The sequence below is a fragment of the Pelobates fuscus genome, chromosome 1 (genome assembly GCF_036172605.1).
Source record: "Pelobates fuscus isolate aPelFus1 chromosome 1, aPelFus1.pri, whole genome shotgun sequence".
Lineage (NCBI taxonomy): Eukaryota > Metazoa > Chordata > Amphibia > Anura > Pelobatidae > Pelobates > Pelobates fuscus.
Window position 1 is genome coordinate 22,231,839 of NC_086317.1, and position 25,924 is coordinate 22,257,762.

Sequence of the window (25,924 nt, forward strand, 5' to 3'; positions counted from 1 at the left end):
TTGTGCTTAGATTGTTCCTTTAATGGGATATTTTTCCAGTGATACGATCTAAGATGGATGTTTGGGTGTTTTTGCTTACAGTGGTGGACCACCCTGGGATGTATTTAATAAATCATGACTTGGTGGTTATTTAATGTGAATTGAGATCTTATCTCATTACAATGTAAGATGATAGACCACTTCCAGCATTTCCCTCCTGGTATGGATTAGGGATAACTTTGCATAATATATGTTAATGGAGTGAAATAAACCTCCCTGTAGAATGTGTTTGCTGGTTTATCTAAACTGATTAAATAAATAAAATCCTAATTGAAGATTATTTACCAGGGAACAGGAGGTTGTGGCTTGTATCTAAGATTTCTAGAAGGTTACAGATGTTGGGAGGATATGGTTTATTATTGAAACGACTACTTTGTCTCATGAGGAGCATGATCTTTGGCAATGAGCGGCAGTGGTGTATTTAGGATTTGTGCTGCCCTAGGCAGGACGGTGCTCGGGCACCCCCCTAATTTAATTGGGTGGATTTTTCACCTGGGGTCCAGTGGGGCTGCTTGGCGGGGAGGCAGCCGGACGTGCAGGTGGGCGGGTGGCGAGGGAGCATTTTTCCCTGAGCTCTCTCTGCTCAGCTCCCTTGCGAGCCGCAGTGATGCCGGGAGACGGAATATGACATCATATTCCGGCTCCCGGCATTACTGCGGGTCGCACGAGGGAGCTGAGCAGAGAGCTCAAGGAAAAGGGCTCCCTCGCCACCCGCCTGGGAAACAACTGGCGCCGGTCCCAGGGGAGTCGAAAGGTGGCCAGCCGGCCAGCTCTTGGGTTCCCATAAAACGACAGAAGGGTAGATTGCAGACTGTATGGACAGAGTAAAACAAAATGGAGGCAGCCAGGTAGTGATATCCGGTGCAAGGCAGAAAAGATAATAAATATAAATAAAGGTCAGTGGGAAATAGAAAAGTATAATCATTAAGATTCAAGAGGAAAAATTAAAGGAAAATGGAGTGTTTACATTGCTGCCTAGTAACATTTCTAATGGCAGTCACTCAGATGGCCACTAGAGGTGCTTCCTTGTCACAGTGTGCAGCTCTAACACTGAACAACTTCACACCCTGCGTGGAGGCGCTGAACGTTCCCAAGAGAGATGCATTGATTTAAAGGGACTCTCCAGTGCCAGGAAAACAAACCATTTTCCTGGCACTGCAGCTCCCCTCTCCCTCCCACCCCCCATCCCAGGTTGCTGAAGGGGTTAGAACCCGTTTAGTGACTTACCTGTATCCAGCGCCGATGTCCCTCGGCGCTGGTTCAGGGTCCGCCCACGCTCCTCCCCCGCCGGGGGAGACCTAATGCTTTCAATGCTTTCCTATGGGGATTTCAGCGACGCTGGAGGTCCTCACATAGTGTTAGGACGTCCAGCGACGCTATAGCACAGAAAATCTGTGCTATGAACCCGGAAGTGCCCTCTCTAGTGGCTCTCTAGTAGACAGTGACTAGAGGAGGCGTTAACCCTGCAATGTAAATATTGCAGTTTATGAAAACTGCAATATTTACACTTGCAGGGTTAAGGGTAGTGGGAGTTGGCCCCCAGACCACTCCAATGGGCAGAAGTGGTCTGGGTGCCTGGAGTGTCCCTTTAATGTAACTCTATGAGGAGATGCTGATTGGCCAGAGCGACGTTTTGTCACCAATGCACACTAGTTTGATGATGATCTCAGCCATGGAGGCGGAGCCAGCTGCAGCGAGTCCAGGCATGGTCCGGGACATAATGTGAGTCAAATCACCTTTTTACTACAGAGAGGGGGGCCAGAGATCTTAATTGTAATTTTACCACTGTAGTGAGGAATACATGTTTGTGTTCCTTTAAGAGAAGACAGTGAGGAAAAAAGGATGGAAATGCAGGAAAAGAGTGTGAGTGAACAAGGAGAAAGAATGAATGAATGAATAAATGAGAGAGATTGAAGTGGAGGAAGTAAAGAGAGAGATTAAGGTGAAACCTGGGAGGGGTGTGGCCAGGTCACATGACAGCCAGTGACAATTCCAGGGACAGGTAGGGCCTGGGAGAAGCTCAGCCAGTGACTGTTACCTGCCTGCTTTACATACTGCAGGGGGAGACAGGGCAGTTCAATCCTGTTTTCACTGAGAGTACTCCCTGCCTGGACCTCACACTGGGAGCTGTGACCATGGGGACACACAGGGCTGGAGCATTGTCTGGGTTTATCCTGGGGACAGGTGAGTCCAAGCAGGAGATACATTGTATCACTGCATTCCATTCCATGAATAATGTGCTAATATCGTTCTATCTCGTGTTTGCTGATCCCATTCTGTGTCTAACGCTGATAAAGTCTGCTTGCTTTATATCATTCCTTAATCTCTGTTTATTCTTTGATAAAAGTGACGGAGTGCTGGTTTTATTGTAAATTGACGTGAACACGGAACTCTTATCGGTTACAATGTTTAGAAATCGGTATATAAGGGTATACATAGGCTTTATGGGAATGGGCAGGAGAGCTTACACTCTAATACTGCTATTTAGCTGACGTTGTTTTACCTTTGAAAGCAGTGTTTGCAGTCAGTGGCTATTTTTATACTAAATATTGTACCCATGGATGCTTCTGGCAGTCACAGAGTTAATACTTTCGGTGGGGTGTAAAGTTGTGCTGATCAGAAACACACATCCTCGGGATTGTTTCTTTCTTATTGTTGTTGAGCGCCAACATGTTCAGTAGCGCTGTACAATGGTAAAACACTGATAAAAGTTTTTTACCAACAGAAATGAGGTGATGATGAACCTGCCCAACTGAACCCTGAAACTATCTGTAAGCTCTGTGAAATGTCCCAGGAATGTGACTAATCGTTTCTCTAACAGGAAGAGTGACCGGGGAATCCCTATATAATGAAAAGTGATCTTTTCTTAAATTCTAGCCCAAAATTGCCAATATTCTCCAAACCATCTATGATTTCAATTCGGTCTCCTTTCATTTTGAATTCACACTTGTGAATAACCCTGTCGCCAGTATCAGAGTAACACAGGAAGGTGAAAAAAAAATTATTGAACTTACTGGGAGACTCCCTGGCTAAGGATAATGTGATTTGCAGTCACCATGAGCTGAACTGTCAGACTGCCTGTCTCTTGTAGCTATAGTACTACACTTTATTTTTATGTAAAATAAATGTATATTGAGCTGTCTGACTACAATGCTCATTATCCCTCCTCATCACCTTCAGCTGTCTCCTGTTTAGAGTAGTCACAATTAATGTTCTAGTTTAAGAGCAATGGGAAAATCCAGTTGACAAGCATGTGTTGTGTAGAGCTATATTTTGCTGCCACAGGTAGACAAACCCTAAACTCACAATTTGTTTTTCCGTATTTACTTTTCTATTCAATATACAACAAAGGGCTTTTTTGCTTAACCACAAGTTGTTGTGATCACTTTTGACTCACTTAAGATCTTGTTCGCCTTCAAATATCTTCTTTCTATAATTGTAAAGTACTGCAGAATATATTTGGCGCTCTACTAATATATCTCAAAATATTATATGTGGGTAAAAATGCCCCTTGAGGCAGGTGAACAATACTTATATGAACGCAGCTAACTGACCCTTGATGGGAGTAGCAGTCTGTGAAAAAATACCCCCAGTGTCAGAGGCAACGTTCATTGATCAGTGGTGTCAAATACTTGTTTAACATCGTAGGAGAGGATTTAGTTTCAAAATAGTGATAGAACACATTTTTCTAAGCATTTACACTGGTTGTTTTTACTTGTTTTTTTGCTACCCAAAGCCCTCACACCTACAGAATGTGTTTATTTGTAAGTGAAAGAGACCAGGCCTTGCGAGGCCATAATTATAGGGTGGGTCTGAGTTTTCTGTAGCTGTAAAACGTGATTAACAATTCATTAAAGGGACACACCGAATGCACACACACGCTAGGTGCAGTTTGTTGGTTAAGTTACAGTCATTTACAATGTTTGTTTTGTCTTATGATAGATCTTTTCTATTTTTCTTTTAAATAATGCACAGTTTTCTGTCCCGCCCCTCCTTGCTCCAGTAATTCTGCGGTATGTTATGTACAGTAAATGTTTCAGGAAGCTGTAAGTCAATTGTTGGTTTTCTACAGTAAAATGTAGCAATCTGAACTACAACTCCCAGAAACCCCTGCTCTTCTCTGTAATCTGTAGCGGAGTTGCCAACTACTAAATATGTTAAATTCGATTATCGCTTGTAGCTAGCGTCGTATAGGATCACATGAACACATTGATAATGCACTTGGCAGGATTGCAGATGTAAAGTATCCCCTGTGGGAGCATGTGCCGAAAGCACACCGTACCGGCAAACATTATTCTATAACTCGCAACAACTGCAGACAAAGTATTGCACTGTTTAACTTCTTACCAGTATTTACTGAGACATTCTAACAATGTGTGTTTAGTGCAGCTGGTTAAAACATGTCATATGTCTATATATTATGACTTTCTCACACCTCCAGGTGATATTTTGTTTTTGTATGTTCCTCATTCTCTGGCTTGAGAGTCTGAGGGTTCTGCACAGTATCTTAGCTATTCCTAGAACTGCACTCTTCTGGACAGAGATCTCCGATCTCCCACCTGGAATCTGTGGAAGCCACTCCACCAACTTGAGGGTCACAGCCACAAATTCTCCTGTCACAACTGGGACTATTCGTGCCTTTACTTTCTACAACATTTCTAGCTCTGGTTCAGCCCATATTCTGTACAGATATTGCCGTACACAATCCCAGCACTCAGTGGCAGTGGCGGAACTAACATAGAGAAGGCCCTGATGCATTTTTTGGACGCCCCCCGTATTGCAAGGATGGTCAAAAGGTAGATCCCCATCTGTTGAACAGCTCCCACAATGCTTTGACAGCTACGGCTCTACCATGTTCCCATCCTTGTAGCGTTGAGCAGTGTTTGTGTGTTTTTTTTTAATGTAAGCATGTTTTTGTATGGAGTATGTTTGTGTTAATGTAAGGGTGTGTTTCGTATGCAGTGTTGACGTTTAAATGCAGAGATGTGTTTTTTTTTTTTTTGTGTGTGTATTGTTGGTGTTTGAATGCTGAGATGTATGCACATATACGCATAAACTGCCACACATACAGATTAACAAAGACACACACACACACACTAACATACAGACACACTGATGCACACTGACAGACATACAGATGCAGACACATAGATACACACTGACAGATATACATACACACAAACACAATTCAGGTCAAACAATTTTATAGCCTCCCTCCAGCACCAGACCTTTTTGGTGCAGGAGGGTGGCTTCCATGGGGTCCAGTGTGCTGGCTGAGGTTGCACGTTAGGGTCTGTCTATCCTGGTCCCCTTCTGTCTGGCTTCTCCTCCAACTTTCTTCATCAATCTACATCTCTTTGGGAGGAAGTAACAAGCTGTCACTTCCTCCCAGTGCTGCTGACACGAAAGGGGCCCAGTCGTGCTGTTAAAGGGTCACAGCATCTGACCGGACCCCTTTCTTCACATGCCCTCCGCATGGTGCTAAGCGCATGGGCCTACCGATGGGCCCCCCCTGCAGTGTGCGGGCCCTGGTGCAGCCACATCTGCTGCACCGTCAGTAGTTTTGACACTGCTTGGTTGTGCATCTTACTGTATGCTGTCCCTGGTAACATCTTGCAACCAGCTGCTATGTGCTGGATTGTATTGCTTAGTTAGAACATGCACTGCCTTAGAACCTGAAAACCTAGGGGTCCATGGGCAAGATAATAAAAGTGTGTATGTGTAAAAAAAAAAAACAAATAAAATTCATATCTTGTAATACATTTTTTTTTTTTTTTTTATGGACTAACACAATTTTCTAATGACAAGCTTTTGGGAGAACCGTCCTTTCTCAAGCCTAAATGGACTAATTCAGCGACAATCTCTACTTGAACACTATATGCGTGTGTGTGTGCGTGTATTTGTATCCGTAGTGTGTGTGTATTTGCTCCGTAGTGAGATTTGTTTTTGGCCTCACTGCCAGGTTTTTGGCATTTATATCTATATATATTTTTATATATGTATTTCAACATGTTGCTTTTAAAAAAGATTCAGTGTACCACATAGTAGTTCTGATGCACGGAGTCACATGAAGCTCCCATGTCACGTAGCCATACCATTTGAAAGGTTTTCACCCTTACTTGGGTTTCCTTAACTCATCTGCTTCAAACCTCTTCTCTGATATCTATCCTTCCCTTCCCTTCCCTTCCCTTCCCTTCCCTTCCCTTCCCGCACCAGAAATTTATGAAAAGTAGAAATCTATCCGCACTCAACACAGGGATTCTTGGAAAAAAATCCAAATAGGAACTGAAACGTTGACTGTTTTGAGACCCTGTTTGTAGGTAAACTTCTTTTTTTCAAGAATCCCTGGAGTGTGGATAAATTTCTACTTTGTATGTATGTATGTATGTATGTATGTATGTATGTATGTATGTATGTATGTATGTATGTATGTATGTATGTATGTATGTATGTATGTATGTATGTATGTATGTATCTGAGAAGAGGCTTGAAGCAGAGGAGCTAAGGAAACCCAAGTAAGGGTCAAAACCTTTCAAATTCTATAATATATAGCAAAAGAGTGGATGAAAACTCCTTCCACCTGAAGTAAGTGGATGATATATATATAATTATACATGGTAGTTTGAAAAGCACTCCAAGGACTTCATATAAGGTGAAAATAAACTTGGCTTTATTCTGCAACAACCAAAGGTGATCGACGTTTCAGTCCTACAACAGGACTTTCATCAGGATCCTGTTGTAGGACTGAAACGTTGATCACCTTTGGTTGTTGCAGAATAAAGCCAAGTTTATTTTCACCTTATATGGAGTGCTTTTCAAACTACCATGTATACTATTGATGCCGCCAAGCACCGGGCTATATTATTTTGACTATACTGGAGTGCAAGCTTTTGGACATTGTTATATTATATATGCGCAGTGGTTATGGTGCCTAGACTGTTTCTTCAAGAATATAACCCTTATACCAGAGTGAAGGATTATGGGTGTAAGCCCTGTGTTCCATCCTTTAGCCATGAAGTTCAGTGTGATTTGAGGGAGGTGCAGGATTAATGTAAGCATCCTCACCTAGGTGTGTGTGTGTGCTGGTAGCTTGCTGGGTAGGACAGTACTCCTGCAGTGATTAAAAACTGTCTCCATCATCGCAACACACAACGACTGCCACTACTCCGTGCCCACCTCTCCCCCTCCGATCTCCAGTGACAACTGCTCCAACCAGCAAGTGATAGAGATCGCTCAACTGATTGCGATCCCAGGGCCATGTCACCAGGGGGCAGATTGCCGGTAACTTCAGAAATCTGTTATCTGATTAGGGATGTGTATGGATGCACATAATAATAAAAATAAGTACTAGTCTGAGAAAAAACGTATCGTGACGCATGCCCAACTTGCCATTGCAGGCCCGGGCCTAGTCTTAAATACTTATCTGATCCCCAGATCCTGGCAGTCCCAGGAAAATGGAAGAGTGTCTGCTTTTACACAGGGATGCTCTGGCTTGGGAGCAAAAAAAAACCTTTCTAATTCCCTAATATACCTTTTTATACCACTAATGCTGAAATGTAACATTAAAAAGACAGTAAACATAACTAGAGACTTGTTCCGCTATCTACAAATCCGTAGCTATGTAGAAACCCCAAACATACGACAAGCAAGCATCACCCCTCTCACACCACTAGAAAGAGCATGCATAAATCACCCACTCCAAAGGGGACAAATATTGACGATATACTCCCTATTAAGTAGACACACACGGGAAGGCTCTATGCCTTATGTGGCAGCATGGGAAAGAGATCTAGGCCCCACGAGGGAACAAGGCGACTGGGTAGACATCTGGGAAGCCACCGCAACAATATCAATATGTGTCAACCACAAAGAACAAGCTTATAAAACCCTTTTCAGATGGTACCTCACCCCGCTACGCTTAAAACAAATGAAACAAACTAACTCCGACCTCTGCTGGAAAGGATGTGGGAATAGGGGTACATATCTACACACATGGTGGGAATGCCCTAGGGTAACCACACTATGGCAGCAAATAGCACAAAAGGCGACACAGGCACTTCACACAACCATCCCGATGGACCCATGGCTCTGGCTGTTATCCAGACCCCTCAGAGATATCCCTAGAGCGCAGAACAAACTCATAGCCAAATTGGCGCTAGCCACCAGGAGGGCAATAGCCGAAACATGGGGAAGCCCAGACACCCCAACAATAACGCAGATAACACGAAAAATAAACGAAGCCATGAATATGGATAAACTCACAGCCCTTATACATGACACCACTAAATACTTCAACAAAATTTGGGACCCATGGTTATACGAATTCCCACCTAACTGAAACAACTTAACACAGAGAAACAGACCAGGCGGGTGAGCCCACCCGAGGCGCACAGCCCTGAATACTACAGAATCCCCCTCCCTACCCATAAGCCACACCCCCCCATCTCACTTACACATACCCTACGGGGATCTGACACCCACACCACATCACACCCAACCTACTTCACACAAGTTCACCAGCAGCACACAACCCAAAAGCTCACAACGACTACCCTAACCCGCTAGATAAAGTGCCACAAAACAGAGAAAACCCGCGACCATGCATCTGGGGACTACCAGAGACAGACTTACACCCACAACACTCGACACACACCCAGTCGGGCATAGGCCACCAAAACTCACATACAGCCATTGAACCCGACAATGAAGAAACCCTCACTGAGAACCCACAAACTCGAACAGTATAGCCCACAGAACACAAGGCTCACTCACCCAGACTAAGGACTATCTACCCATACTGACCACCCGACCCCACACACCATACCCTCGGCCCACCCCCACTCTCACTCTCTCCCCACAAACCCCCAAATGGGAACAGCACGAACCAAGATTGAGAAAAACCCCGAAAACAAGGACGTTAGGGGTACCCTAGAGTCCAATTTACAACTCATCAATCATACAAACAGACAAGTCACTACTAGACAACACACACCACGAACCTACCCACAACCAGAGCAACGGAGCGGACACGCTCCCCCACAAAAACACTGTGACCAAAAACGATAACAAACGACCAAGCAGACCGCAAATTCACAAGCTATTCAACTAAATGCTTCTTAATGTTAATGTTCACAATGCAACTCTGTATCAAATAACCTTGTTCCCAGACATTCCTTTCTTTCTGTACCCCCACCCTAATACCATAACTGTAACTCAAACTTCAATCCATAACGAAGAATTTATAATACTAGGAAAAAGATCGAACATCGATAAGAAGATAGTAACGGTATACTGGCGATTGATATATGCTGAAACTAACAACGATTGACTAGCACGTATATTTGTGATGTTTGACAGACATAACAGTACATGTATATTCTGCAAATACTGTACCACAAGCTAACTCCCTGTTTTCTTTTCTGTACCCCCACCCATAAAACAAAAATCTTTCAAAATAAAGAATTTATAAAAAAAAAAAGACAGTAAAACCAAATAACGCATTCATTATTAATCTTTTGTACAATTGTAGAAGTCGCAAACTGATTGTGAAGTTTGTACCCTTAAGGACAACATCTCCCTTGATGCTTTGCCAGCATTGTGGTTGTAAGGGCATTATGGGAGATGTAGTCTACAACATCTGGAGTTCTGAAGATTGCCTAGCCCTGCTTTTGGATGTATCTATCAATGAAGTTTCTCTCTATATTTGTCTCCTAGTATCTGTCAGGAGAGGTATGTGTGGCTTAGATGTGTCCGAATGCGGTTTGGGTAGATCCAGGGCCGGCCCGTCCATAGGCCAAGGTGGGGCCATGGCTCCAGGCAGCACTGTGACAGGGGCGGCAAAATGTAATTCTCTAACCTGATACTAACTAGTATCTCTAGAGATCTCTTCTTAGATCAGCCCCTTCACTGGGGCAGGCTAGGAGGCTGCAAATTAATTCTAAAGGATCAGGGGCATCAGGAGGGGGAGGTTGATCTGGGATTTGTTTCCCACGAAGTTCCAGTGCACCGCCGTGCATGCTGGAACTTCAGTGGTTAATTTTCCCCACAGTAATTGACGGCTGGGCAGTGTTTGGCTGTCTCCAAGGTCTGAGTGCACAATCCACACTCTACGTGCCGCGGCAACCCACAGCGCAGCACAAGCTTCAGTACACAGACCCCATGAACCGGCAGCATTGGTAGGGAGGTGAGAAGCAGAGCTGCTAGGAGTCAGTCCAGAGGCCACACCGGTTACAACAAAGGTTGTATTCACACACCCCCTGCATCCCCAGGACACCCCCTGCATCCCCAGCACACACATGCACACACATGCACACCCCCTGCATCCCCAGCACACACATGCACACCCCCTGCATCCCCAGCACACACATGCACACACATGCACATCCCCAGCACACACACATGCACATCCCCAGCACACACACATGCACATCCCCAGCACACACACATGCACATCCCCAGCACACACACATGCACATCCCCAGCACACACACATGCACACCCCCTGCATCCCCAGCACACACACATGCACACCCCCTGCATCCCCAGCACACACATGCACACCCCCTGCATCCCCAGCACACACATGCACACCCCCTGCATCCCCAGCACACACATGCACACCCCCTGCATCCCCAGCACACACATGCACACCCCCTGCATCCCCAGCACACACATGCACACCCCCTGCATCCCCAGCACACACATGCACACCCCCTGCATCCCCAGCACACACATGCACACCCCCTGCATCCCCAGCACACACATGCACACCCCCTGCATCCCCAGCACACACATGCACACCCCCTGCATCCCCAGCACACACATGCACACCCCCTGCATCCCCAGCACACACATGCACACCCCCTGCATCCCCAGCACACACATGCACACCCCCTGCATCCCCAGCACACACATGCACACCCCCTGCATCCCCAGCACACACATGCACACCCCCTGCATCCCCAACACACACGCACACACCCTGCATCCCCAACACACACGCACACACCCTGCATCCCCAACACACACGCACACACCCTGCATCCCCAACACACACACACACACACACCCTGCATCCCCAACACACACGCACACACCCTGCATCCCCAACACACACACACACACACACCCTGCATCCCCAACACACACACACACACACACCCTGCATCCCCAACACACACACACACACACACCCTGCATCCCCAACACACACACACACACACACATCCCCTGCATCCCCAACACACACACACACACACACATCCCCTGCATCCCCAACACACACACACACACACACATCCCCTGCATCCCCAACACACACACACACACACACACACACACTCTGCATCCCCATGCACACACACACACACACACACACACTCTGCATCCCCATGCACACACACACACACACACACACACACTCTGCATCCCCATGCACACACACACACACACTCTGCATCCCCAGTACACAGACACACACTGCATTCCCAGCACACACTGCACTCAAGCACAAATACAGATACTGCATCTCCAGCACAAACACACATACAAACTACATTCCTAGCACACATGCTGCATCCAAAAGCACTCGCACCAACACTGCATCAGCAGCACATACACACAATCCATTCCCTTCACACACATTACATCCACTCTCATTATACATCCAAAACACATACTACTTAATCAGCACACACAGTATATTCATTACATACACACTACCTCCCCTACACACACACACACACACACACACACACACACACACACTATTCATTACATACACACTGCATCCCCTACACACACACTATATTCATTAAATACACACTGCATCCCCTACACACACACACAGTACCACCCATACAAATTCAACATCCTCTAAACACATAGTGATGGAATCTACTCCGCACGAACACTCACAGTACATTAACACAAACCTATCATCAATAAACCTACAAATTCCAAATGGCAAAACATAAATGCTGGTCATCCAAAAACCGCATCCAGCGTTATCAAATCCCCATAGGAAAGCATTGAGACAATGCTTTCTATGGGGAATAACTATTGTGCTTGCCGCGCATGCGCATAATGTTCCCATCAGATGATGTCGTAGAGGCGGAGTGCCGACCGGGGGGAGGGGAGTCAGTATTTCATCCTTGGACCCAGGTAGCACAATGTCATTAACCGGCCCTGGGTAGATCGATCTATCTGTGGGTGCGTTAAATAACATGCGCATGCCGAGAGCCATGACCGCAGAGCAATAACAGGAAAGACCTGAACTGTCTCTCCAGATTGTAAATTTGGAAGATGGTGTATTTTCCAACAGTGCTAGATTCAGCGGTAAAGTTCTAAGCTGCAATTCCTGTCCCGGGATTGTTCCCTGCCTGGTGTCCAGCTTCTCAGTGCACTACTAATAAAGGGGGTGTTGTGTTTTGGGAGAGAAGCAGGTGGGCCTCTATCTCAGAGCTAATCTTATCTCTACACCCCACATATTGTGGGAACAGGAAAGAGGAATTTGCAGGGGGGGGGAGGTGTATCTTGTGTCTGTGATACTCCTACCAATATGAAACTCTGGAATCCAGCCCTGAAGCTGGAAAAGAGGGGGGGAGGTGTTCACGAAAACCAGAAAAACCTGATTCTTTCAATACTGAACAAAATACAGAGTAAAACTCCCATTTTACAACTGATGTTTTGACTGTACAGTCATTTTGTTTTGGATTTTCAGATCCCAGCATTTTTGTTTTTTTGTCAAACATTTATTTTATTGAGATGTTTGCAAGGTGTACATAGAAACCGTTCACATTGACATAGTATAACAAGTAGTGTACATTTCAGCTCATAACATATTCAGGGTCAGAAAGACCGCTCTCATTTTATGTAGTGAGGAAAAGATAGGAAACGGGCAAGGCAAACATGTCGATAAGTACGTGTAAACGGTTAAACATTCTAACCATGATTGGTTATAAAACAGCGAGGGCAGTAGGCCTCTGCATTTTTTGTGAGGACCCGCAGGCTCAAGGTACTCGTGCGTATCTGTGCTGAGACCCAATGCCCCTTTGTCTATATTAGACATTTTGTATCTTCGTTGTGCTAGGTTTGTTGTTTTGCAACTTTGGTGCATGGAGGTACTATGTGGTCGAATCTGGTACCTAAGTGTGTACCACTTAGGGTCTGTTTTAGGTAAGCTTCATGAAAAAGTGGTGGTGGTGAAGCGACTAGAGGCCGATCCCACGGCTATCTCGGTAGGATTTTGTCAGTTTGGGTCTCTGGTTCCTGGTACATTTTAACTATATTTTTAATGTTCACAAAGTTTCATTCATTTAAATTAGATGGTTATAGAAGAGAGAACTTCCTGAATTTTCATTTACAAATTACATGTTGGATCTCTTCATCTTTCGCTCTTTTAAAGAAATCAAGATATGAACATATGTCTTGTAATCCAACTCGAAATCCTGATTCCTAACATTACACAAGTAGACCTCCCATTTTATTATATCCTCATCATATAGATAAGGTTACCATATTTGCCATGCTAATAGAGACACGTGTAATTTTTGTCATATTTATGAAAATGCATGATAAGTGTTGCCCTGCAGTATGTATAAAGCATATTCATTGGGATTCTTCATTGCATAATTGCTTTATCTTAAACATCTTCTTCTGAATTCTACATACTACAGGTCAACCCTTTTCATGTGCTGCCCATCAATATGTATACGTGATATGTGCCCCTAAAACATGGTGAATACGGTAACCCTAGTTATAGATAATGCATTAAATTATTCAAACAAATCAAGTAAAGACATATGCCGCTTTAAAGTTCCTGGATAATTTGTGGTGAATCCCTATAATTTGATGCTTCATTGAGTTGTGTCCAATCAAGAAATAGTGGAAATGTATTTAGCCAGTCCTAACACTGCGGTTATTTTCTGAGGCTCCACATACTGACAGTGAGTTATCCTGACCCCAGGCCCTTACTGTACAGCAGAAATACGTTTATATTACTATAAATGAAAAAAGAGCCTTATTTATGAATGTAGATACAAAATATGAATGGAATATATTGCACAACTGGGGCGGCAAAATCACACATTCCTCGACTGTGGCAGAATTACAACTACCTTAATGTGTCACCTTAATGGAGGTTGTAGGTCTAACATCCCAGAGGTACAATGTATGTTCCGTGTATATATTGTATCTACATTTTGAAATAAGCATTCTACTTCACTGTGTTCATTCTTTGAATTGTGCCATCGATGTTTTCTTATTTCAATGTTATATTATTATTATTTTTTTTTTTTTATATATATAATTCTTTAGTTTTGGAATGTCAGTGGGTATTACATTTTTACAGTTTAGCGGCTTGTGCAAAAGCCCATGCACGGTTCAATTGTGTACACTTGGGTCAGAATCACAGGCGATCTACATGGTATATGTGACAAAACGCCTTTTGTCACTGGATTGTTAGGTGACAAGCTGCCCTTTTCCCCTGGCTGTTGGAGGAGCCTGATTGCCAGCCTCCTTCCGCATGACTATGGCCCCAGGGAGATTGGGCCCTTTAAAAACCATGGTGAAGGAAAGGTACTTTTTATATGGCACTTCGGATGCAGCCGAAGTTGTTGAATTGGCCGCCATTCGACAAACGAACACGTGGCGGCGGCCATTTTAATTTAGTCGAACGCGGTCCGCAGTGTGTGCTAGTAAATCCATGGAACTAAAATTGGCTACACAAATGCACGACCCTTACCTTCTCCTCCACTTCGACGCTTCGGCTAAAGTCGAAGTGCGTTCGACAATTCGAACGCCATGTTACACTGTGCTATTTGCACGAACGATGCCCGTTCGTGCATTCGAATGGGACTTAGTATTTTTTCTAAATGAACTGCCTTTAACATCAGAAATTGACCGGCCGCACAGCCCAAATCTATGGAACTGTTTTGGGCAGGAAAATGTGCTTGCGGTCGGTCATAAAGGACTTCCGGCTATCTTTTTATGTACTGGAGGGATTTGTATGATTTTTGGTTATGTTTATATTCAAAGTATGCTGATTCAGAATATTTATGTGAATATGATGCATATTTTTAAAGTTACAGTGCATGTATAAAAAGTGTAATTTTCCTGCCTGTGATAAATTACATTAACCCATTGTGTGCAGTAATTATATCACAGGCAGAGGGGAGGGATTATATGTTTTTGCTGGGTGTGTTTTACGGTTTTCGTGTAAATGATTGGTTGTACTGTGTCCCACCCTGTGGGATGTCCCCTTGCATGGGGACTTGCATAAAAGCCAGAGTGTGGTCATTAAAAGATCTGATCATCTTGGACCTTCAAGAAGTTTCGGCTCATGTTTGGGGGATTGGAGAACTACACTCTGGGGATTGCTATAATCACTATACTCCCCAGGGTATAATCACTAAGCTCTGCTAAGAGCTTCTTCCTGCTCCTGCTCTCTGGAATTCGTAGAGGTTGACCTACTGGAAGCTGGACCCTGGTCTTGGGTCCAGAGTGGATGGAGACGGCAAGACCCCAGCCAAGCTGCGGCGGTTCGTGGGGTCTGCAGTGGTTATAGTGTCTTGCGGAGTACTTGGAGTCCTCGGGAAGCACTAGGAGCATCCATCAACGGAAGGTACCCGGTCGGGGTGCCAGCGGTTCCGTTACAGTATATTTTTTAACTTTTATGCTGCAGCTGCCATCTGTCAGTGGTTTTTAACAAGAAGAATGAGAAACTTAGTTTACATGTAGTAACAATGCATTTAGATTACAATCTTGTTTTGTTAGCTTGGTGTAACGAACAGTAGGCTGGGGTACTGGTTATCTCTGCCTAGTAGAAGAAGGTGGGGGAAGTTGGGGTGAGGGGTTGCGGGGGGGGGGGGGGGATTACGTCTTGGTCATTGTTTTATCTGTCGGGTCCTTGGTCTGTTTGTGTTCCTATTGTTTGTCAATGTAGCTTTCCCATGTCTTAGAAAATGTTTTTGTGAAGCCTCGTATTTGGGCTGTCAGTTTGTCCATGAGGTGACATTCCTTAATTTTGTTGAGCACTGTGGCCATTGGGGGGTGTGGTAGGTTTGGGCTGCTAGGGCGATTTTGTTAATCAGCTGTTGTTCTGGTCTGGTCCAGTTGTTGAGGGGTTTAGCCAGCAGGAATGTCCATGGGTTCAGTTCTACCGATCTGGATAGTATCTGGGATGTCAGTGTTTGGATATCTTTCCAAAATAGTTTGACCTTAGGGCCTTGCCACCACATGTGTGCATAGGTCCCTTTTTCTCCGCAGCTTCACCAGAGTTTGGTGGGTGTCTTTTTCATATGGTATTATTGGACCGGTGTGGTGTACCACCGGAACATTGTTTTGTACGATTGTTCCTGCATAGTGACACATATGGAGGTTTTAGCGTTGGCCTCCCATATGTCCTGCCAGTCTATACCTTCTAGTGTTTTACCTAAGTGAGTTTTCCATTTGTCTGTGTAATGAAGGTCTCCCCATTCCCGTGTGGTGGAACAGAGGTGGGAGTAGAGTTAGGTAATCATGCCCCGTTGGTATTTTTCCGCGTGGAAGATTTGTTCGAAGAAGGTCGGTTTGGTTTTGATATTTATTCATTTTTTATATTGTGAACATCAAGTTATTTTTAAATTGTAGGTCAAAATAGCTGGAGTGAAAACCATTAACCTGGAGGGTATTTTGCCTCCTCTATTGTGGCTAAAATGTGAAATCCATTTAGAATTCACTTTGAATTCCTAACAATTCATTCAGTCCTGTCCCCACCCTATCCACACTTTCTTTGGGCCTAGCACTAATTTGCTGAACTACTTGTACTACTAGAACGTGTGTTGCACAATCGTCAGTCTCTGCATTTAAATAGTCTAGGGACTTGGCCTGCAGGACCCATATGACCAACTGTTTTGGATCAGGATCCAGGCTGTTCCAGGGGAGTGCCTCCAGACTCCCCTTTAGTTTCTAGGCCGTGATGGATGCTAGAAGTGATATAGGTTGCTATTTGTGTGGTTTTTTTTTGTTTTTTTTAAAGGCTTGATACAATGCAGAATTGAAAATGGCACCATAGTAAAATACATGTAAATAAATAAGAGATACAAACGCCTTCTGGGTGTAGTAGAGCTGATATTAATCGAGTGGTATGTGATTAAATGAAGTGCTCACCTTGCTTGGAGCCTTTCAGCAACTTGCTCACAGTATGAAAGACCTGTGTCACTTTGGGGGTGACACGCCCCTGTCTGAAACCCAAATATTAGATGAATTCAGGAGGGGGTAAGTATATATTACCAAATATTAAAAACAGTGTAAATAACCTATATTAACACGGGTAATATAAAAATACTGAGCTCCTGTCTCCCGAGGCGCGTTTCGCCTGGAATAGCGGCTTTCTCAAGCGGTGAATTCATCCTGTGTCCGGTTTCACTGTTAAATACACATTTGTTCTGCCCCTTCCTCGCATAATCCAATCCTCGTGGTTTTTTTCACAGCTGATATGTAATTTAGGGCGGTATCCATGACGCGCAAACCCATATGTGATATGTCGCTTCTGGTTTTCAATTGGAACTACCGTACTCGGTTTTCTTCTCTTTGTTATTACGGCACTCCGTTTCCGGGAAGGATTGTCCAATTTTTATAGTGGGGAATAAGTGTCCATAGTCCAAAGTTATGGCATTAAGCATGCAAAAGGAGAACAAAAAATTGAGTATACAAACTATTTTTGTTATATTATACCCCAAATGTAAACATCTATATTTAATTTTAAATACTTTAAGAATTAAAACATTTTTTTATATATATAACTATTAAATATATGGATGTATCTTATTTTACATACACACTTGGGATTTTTTTTTTTAAATCAATCTATTAATAATATATATATTAAATGCATTTTTAAAGATATTTATTAGGGATTTCTGTTTACAGATATAATGTATAACGGAGGGGAAAAGAAGAATTATTTCATTTACTTTAAATGTATGTCAATTAAGTAAAAAAAAAAAAAAAAAAACTATCCATTAATTGGTAAATTATAAAATATAGGGAATTGGAATGATCTATCTGAAAGGGTTAATGCTGTCCTGGACTCAATTTCCCTCAGTCCTCGGTCACCACATCACCACATCAATTGACGGGAGAAACTTGCTCAGCAAATAACAGACAGACACGAAAAAGGTGCTTGACAAGTTCTCAATCTGTTTTACTGTGAAACGAGCATTTATACAATTTTTGTTACATGAGTCATGAGATATGCCATACAGTACAGACCATAAGATTTATTGCTTCCTTATAGAAAGATTATTCTGACAATGGAAAGATAAGCATTTGAATAAGTCTGGGGCGGAATATCCTGAAATCAGAATGGGCAAGACATCCAGAGATTTAGCAATGTTGCACATCCTATAGAAGGAATACCTTAAATTGTATAAGTCTGCCATAGTCAGCATAATTAGCAATGTCGCACATCCTATAGAAGGAAGAATGTTATTGTTTAAGTCTTGCCACAGTTAGCAGAATTATGTCGTACATTGAGTTTAACTGTTTCATATCCTTTCAGTCAGCAATAAAGCTTATAAACCTTATAAAAGCATAAAATACATATGAACAAGAAAAGTTAACTATTTCATATTCCTTCACTATCATATTATTACTCATATTGGTCAATAAATTGTAATCGCAATTTATAAAAATGTATGATTTTGATAAAATGAAAATCAAGGTGGGAATTAAATAGAATAGAATTAAAAAATGGATTTAAAAGGTAGTAAAAAAAAAAAAAACTAAAAAGAGAGAACAATTAAAAATTAGAATCATAAAAAGTGACATAATTCAAAATCCACATTTAGACCGAATGGGTTTAAGGTGTAAAAATGTAAAATCCATTTCATCTCACTCTTTCCTAATTGTTTTTTATCATATCCTCACCTCTCCAGTTAATGTCTATTTTTCGTATAGCTAAAAATTGGAGACAATGGGGGTCACTATTATGATTTTGTTAAAAATGTTGTGTTGTTTAAATCCTCTTTTTATGTTCCTCACGTGTTCATTCTTATATGTAAGGAACGTTTAGTTCTTCTCACATATAATAAATTACAGGGGCACTTTAAGAGGTTAATTAATTTTTTTGTGTAACATGTAGTCAGTAGTGATGTCGCGAACATAAAATTTTCCGTTCGCAAATGGAGAACGCGAACTTCCGCAAATGTTCGCGAACCGCCATAGACTTCAATAGGCAGGCGAATTTTAAAACCCACAGGGACTCTTTCTGGCCACAATAGTGATGGAAAAGTTGTTTCAAGGGGACTAACACCTGGACTGTGGCATGCCGGAGGGGGATCCATGGCAAAACTCCCATGGAAAATTACATAGTTGATGCAGAGTCTGGTTTTAATCCATAAAGGGCATAAATCACCTAACATTCCTAAATTGTTTGGAATAACGTGCTTTAAAACATCAGGTATGATGTTGTATCGATCAGGTAGTGTAAGGGTTACGCCCGCTTCACAGTGACAGACCAAACTCCCCGTTTTTAACGCACCGCAATCAACCGCAAACAGTCCATTTGCACAACCGCAAACTCCCCATTTGCACAAGGTTGGATACCAAGCTAGCCATGTTCCGTTCCTTGTCCTCACTGATGTCATTGAAGGTCTCTTCATCCACCCACCCACATACAACACCAAGGGTCCCCGAAAGGTGACAACAAGCCCCCTGTATTTTTTTTTTAAATGTACACTACTGTTACACCAGATATGAGTTGCACTGGTGTGACACTGTGCCCTGAAACGCACACGTGTGAAGGAAACTGACTGCTATTATATTACAGTCAAAAAAGTTAGTTTTTTTTTTAAATACAAGCTATTGTGACACCAGATATGAGTGGTGGCACTGGGCAAGTGGGCACAATATACGCTGTGAGCCTGACACACATGCTGGCAGGCAGGCAACTGCAATTAGATTAAACAGGAAAAAAAAGAAGCAGACTGATGTTCTAGCCCTAAAAAGGGTTTTTTGGGGTGCTGTCCTTACAGCAGAGATCAGATGAGTCCTTCAGGACTGTAGTGGACACTGAATGAATACACTAGCCTAGCTATCGATTTCCCTATTAAATCAGCAGCAGCTACACTGTCCCTCCTCTCACTAAGAATGCAGCTTCCGGGGGGCGGGACCTAGCTGTCATGGAGGAAAGACGCACTTCGTGTGAGCTCCCTCAATATCTCACTTTAAGCAGCTATCAACAAGCGAATTTCACCCTAGAAGGGGATGACCCAGCAATGTTGCTCCTACCTGACCGACCCGACATGCTTAATAGCGGTCAGCAACTCGACAGAGTCTTACTTACCTCCGCGTGGCAAGTGTGGCCTGGTGCTCACCGGGCGGGAGAGGCGGCAGCTACTTCCCGGCAGGAGCTCCGTTACCCCCCCCCCCTCGGACCGGTGGGGGTTATCCCGGTCCAACCATGAGAGGCTGTCTGGAGCTAATGGACGCACAGAGCACAGCCGCCCAGGCTGACATACTCATCTGCGACTCTCCCAATATGGCGGCAGCCGCGTGTCCTCCTGGTACCAGCAAAGCATGGCAGGATATTGAGTCTAAGCTGGACAGACTCTTTAATCAACTTTGGAAGCAAATAACAAGCAGGAAGCCCCAACAAGCTCCACCACAGCCCCAACAAGCTCCACCACAGCTAAGTGAAGCAGTCCCCACTAAAATCCACCAACGCAAAAGGCGTCGATGACTGGACCGTAGGCACAAACAGAAATGCAGAGCCTGCCCCACGTCAAGCACTCGCCTCCACCTTAAGCCACCACAATCCCGCACCGGACGTGAAGCACCACTGGGACAGATCCGACCACCCGACAAAACAAGCTTCCACCACCTCAAGCCACGAACCCGGCACTCAGCCAGAGACTTGCCTTTGTTGTTCCAGGTATCCGGGACTCCCAGGGTCTGCACCTGGCGCCCAGAAGGGATCGGATGAGCACAAGCAGTAAACAGCAGCCTGCCAAGCATGTCCCACTATAGCCGATCCTCCACACCATGCCTTTGATCACATGAACTGCTCTCTGCACATTAACTCATCGTAAAGTAGCAAGCGTTTAAACATGTCATTATTTCACCTCCTAAAGAGTTTATTGTCGTAGTTCCTTACATGCCTTTACCTTAACCGTTCATGTATTATGTTATTCACTAGTCTCATCTCATGGGGCGACTCCCACTTGATTTATAACTAGTGGTGGAGCTGCTGATATAAATACACAGTTGATAACGTGCAAGCTACACCCTAAGCATGACAGCCATCTTTCACAACAATGTACTGCTATATACTCATACCCTCAGTGCAACTAGCCATGATATACTCACGTTCAGCCTAGCATGCTCAAATATAACACACTTCTGTCTAAAAAATTTTTTAAAAAAAATAAAGAATGCAGCTTCAGAATTAATCTCAATTGTATGCTGTCCGGGAGGTGGGAGGGTCTGCTGCTGATTGGCTGGAATGTGTCTGCTGACTGTGAGGTACAGTGTCAAAGTTTACTCAATGATGACTATTAGGGGGCGGACCGAACACCGCATATGTTCGCCATCCGTGGCGAACGCGAACAAGCTATGTTCGCCAGGAACTATTCGCCAGCGAACCGTTCGGGACATCACTAGTAGTCCGTCATGGTTTTAATTCTATATTCCTTATTATCTCATGGATTCAAACATGTTTCTATATTTCATGTGTTTTTACAGGCTGTGCATAAGCCACAGCCAAAAAAAGCCTGTTTTATGTAGGAATGGTTTTTTGTTTTTTTTTATGTGATTGTGTACTAATTTTTGTCCTAAATTTGGTGCTCCTCTTAAAACTATCCCCTGTTACGCAGGTTGTTTTGCAGGGTCTTTTCTTAAAATAGGCCACAATGTAGTTATAATATTTCTCACTTTTTTTGTTTTCTTGACTAAAATTACAAATGAAGGACATATCTATTCTTTCCTTTTTGAATTTAGGTTTGTATTCTAACAGGGAGTTTCTATTTTTATTTTCGACTACCTTTATGGTGTTCATTAAGATGTCCTCCCTGTATCCTTTTTCAATAAATTGGTCTTTAATTCTATTCACCTGAGCTTCAACTATTTCCAAATCTGTGCAGTTTCTGCACATTAGAAGCTGTGACTTAGGTATATTGTTTAGCCAGGGGGAGAAATTACCACTTTTAAGATGGATATAATTGTTTACGTCGACAGATTTGAAATATGTTTTAGTTTTAATAGAGTTCACTTCTACATAGGTAGTTAGATCTAAAAAATGAACATCACAAAATTAGTGTCAGTAATATTGGTATATCAATGTTCTAAACAATAATAAAAGGTAACTATGTACATGGCCAATAAAATTACAAAAAAAGATCAGAGGGAGATGTGAGTACAGGACAAAGATCAAGATCAGTGAAGGTTAAAGGGACACTATAGTCACCAGAAAAACTACAGCTTATTGTATTTGTTCTGGTGAGTAGAATCATTACCTTCATGCTGTTTACATTACAGCCTTGTGAAAACTCCACTGTCCACTCCTCGGATGGCTGCTAGAGGTGCTTCCTGGGGCAGTACTGCCTACTGTGCAGCACTGCCATTCAGTGTCTCCACCCTCTGCATGCAGACACTGAACTATCCTGATAGTGATGCATTGATTCAATTCTTCTCTACGAGGAGATGCTGATTGGCCAGGGCTGTGTTTGGCTTGTGCTGGCTCTGCCCCTGATCTGCCTCCTTGACATTATCAGCCAATCCTATGGGGAAGCATTGTGATTGGTTCAGACCACCACTTCTGATGATGTCAGCAGGCAGTTGAACAGGCAGACCGGGGCAGAGGCAGCAGCTGCAGACTTGAATACAAGTAAGATTTCACTATATTTAGGGAGGCAAGAGGGGGCCAGGGGGACTAGATGGTGGTTCTAACACTATAGGGTCAGAAATATGTTTGTGTTCCTGACCATATACTCCTTTAAGTACTACTTGCACCAATTTACTCTGCTGCGGGGAAGAGAAATATAATATCTCAGAATTTAAGTCTGGCGGCGGGGGGTGTTTCCCAAAGTCTCTAAAATTACTTTGGGGTAGGAGTTCCCTATCTGGGTGGTGCTAATTCTGCTCCCGGCATCAGCCCTACTAGCTGCTGAATCCATGGCCTCCAAATGAGGACATGTTTATCAAGGGAATTAAAGGAGTAAGCAGTAAGTTCCTCAATGTTTGAGTCCATTCTGACAACGTTGGGATCTGGGGGGATCTCCAATGTAATGGATAAAGGGATTTCGCTGCCAGCAATAGCAGTGGTAGACAGTTTTTTTTGTTTTTTTTTAGTTTGGACAGTGAGAAATCCAAATGAAGCAGTAAGATTTCTGCAGGAGTTTGGGTCAACTGAAGGTTAGTGATAGTACAGATCAGGGGTATAACTTCACCCGAGAATTTCCAGATTGGGGGACAGGACCACAAAATATGTGAGAACGTTGTGGGGATATTTCTGGGATAATAATAGTAAACAGTTGAGAATTGCCCACTATTTCAATTCTCAGATCCCAAAGATCGTTATCGTGTAAGTGAACTGTATTCCATATAAATAAAATCACAATTTGTTATAAAAATAGATACAATTTATTGTGACAAATTAAATAATAATAAGTAAGATGCGTGATAATAATCAATGAATATTCAGTATAACATGAGTATGCAATATAAATGGCAACACATTCCAATGGCTAATACATTATAGAATCTACAACATTAGCTGTCAAGAGAAGATTTATGACGGTAGTTCACAGAGAAACGAAAGTGAAACGTACACACACAGAGCTTGCAGCTTAAGGCCATAAAACTTTAGCTGACCGTTAGAATAACCCTTTCAATGCTGGCTAGACCTCCTAGGTAATTAAGACCTATTCTCATGTAATTTTTAAATAAAATAACATTTAAACCAGCTCATTAGTCATTTCCTGGAACCATCCAATAAGAGAAATCTATCAAATTCTATAAGCAGAATCTTAACTTGCCTAAACAGATATTTTATCTTATTTTAGAGCAAATCAATGCACCTGGATAAATATCACGATATGCTAACATGTGATATGTCACATTAATATATATAATTATTCCTTTCTATCTGCAGAATAGAATGCTTAATTATATATTCTTTAGTAACTAAGATTTCTAAATATCGAAATCTGATCGTGATTTATCCAGTCATATATCATGCTATTAGAAAATTTTAATTAATTTAAATTAATTAAATGAAACCAGTATAATTACCAGTTGAGTAGATATTTTCATCAGATTAGTAGGTAGTATCAGGAACTGAATGGATATGTGATTGGTGTGTAAGAAATTCTGAGTGCCCTGGAGCGGATATCTGTCATGGATTTCTCTGCATTGCCCCCGACTGCTCACCTCTTTGCTTCTTTGCTTCCTTTTCCTCTCCTTGCATTCCTTCTTCTCCTCTCTCTTCACTTTGTCTTAACTTTTTTTTAAAGGGAAAATTCACTAGGTGATAGACCAATAGAAAACTGGAGGTGTGGTTACCTTCTAGATAGCAATTTAAGTATTTGGTCTATAGAGGGCAGTCTCGTCCCACTAAACATACCTATCCAGGAAAGAGTTAACTTTTCCTGCTGGCTATTCTGAAGTTATTTACCTTATCTTTATGGTTATTTATAATTTAAGTTTTCTGTCACTTCAAAGAGTTTCTTTGGGCTTTCTTCAGACTATGTGTCTGGCAATTCTGCTATAATTTCTAAAACTGACAGTTTACTTACAATGGGACCTTATAAAATATCGAAAGTAAAATTAAATTATTTAATCTTCTCTGTCACAAATGTCTGGGTTTAGAATTAATTATATTCCATTAGCATCTAGACAGTCTGTCCATCCCCCGTTCTCATTTCTTATCAATTCGGTTTTTATATAATAAGCATTCCTTTATCTCTGGCAAAGTGGTTAGTTTTACAGAAGGGATAGAAATCTTGTGTCTTTTGTTAGCTTGAAGATAACAAAATGGAGTCTGCTCTGTTCAGAATGATTTAGGCAATATACACTTTAATTTCTATCATAGCACAATATGTCTGCCGATATAATTACCCTGACAACGTGTCCACATCTCCAACAGCTGTCTGGGAGGGTAGGGTACCACCTGTGTATCTTGTCTGGGTCATGATACCATCTAGTTACGACCTCCAAAAGCCTTGTGCTCTTCGCCAGAGAATAGGTGGCCTGAACATTTTTTTTTTGCCACTGGTAAGTGGTAAGGTAAAAAATACTGAGTTCCTTTTCCCACGCCTTGGTGTAAGAGTGTCATCTACCAGTGTCTGTAGTGTTCTGTATGACTGACAGGAGATGTTTGGGACGAGGGTGTGTGAGGATGGTTCGCTCCTACTCGGTCAAACTAGGAGGTGCCAATAGCATATTCGGCAACGACTTCAGATAGTATATTAGTTGACGGTGTCTAAATTTGTCCGGTTTTCTTTCATGCAGACATTGTGTCAATGTCTGTGGTGCAGATATCTTGTATCCATACATTAGTGTTGTTAGGGTTGCACGAGGACAGCCACGCACTTAGGCCAATGGATATTGACGGGTTTTGTGTGAGTGATAGTAATGAGGAACAGGGTGGAGATAGCCCCAAGTTAGCTCTGTATTTGTGCAATGTTGTTGGTCGGTAGTATAGTAGGATGCTGGCGTGTGCTCGGGCAAAGTAAGTGGTCATTGGCCTCCTGCCAGGGTAATGTATCTATCGGCACAGTCAAAAAACTAGCCTCAATCTGTTTCCAGGGTTTATGTACGTCTGGCATATCTTTGCTATGACATTAGCGATAGAGTAGTTCCTCGCGTCGGTGTACCCTAGTCTTCCCCCTATTTCGAGTTCTCCCCA

At 42.9% G+C, this 25,924-nt stretch overlaps 1 protein-coding gene across 1 annotated transcript in view; it reads left to right on the forward strand.

The window, feature by feature from the left end:
* Positions 1–2,029: 2,029 nt before the first annotated feature.
* GPA33 (glycoprotein A33) overlaps positions 2,030–25,924 on the forward strand; it is a 40,033-nt gene continuing 16,138 nt past the window's right edge. Inside the window, exon 1 of the mRNA XM_063446619.1 lies at positions 2,030–2,223. Coding sequence (XP_063302689.1) covers positions 2,175–2,223 — 49 coding nt within the window. The 5' untranslated portion in view covers positions 2,030–2,174. The remainder of the gene's footprint in view (positions 2,224–25,924) is intronic.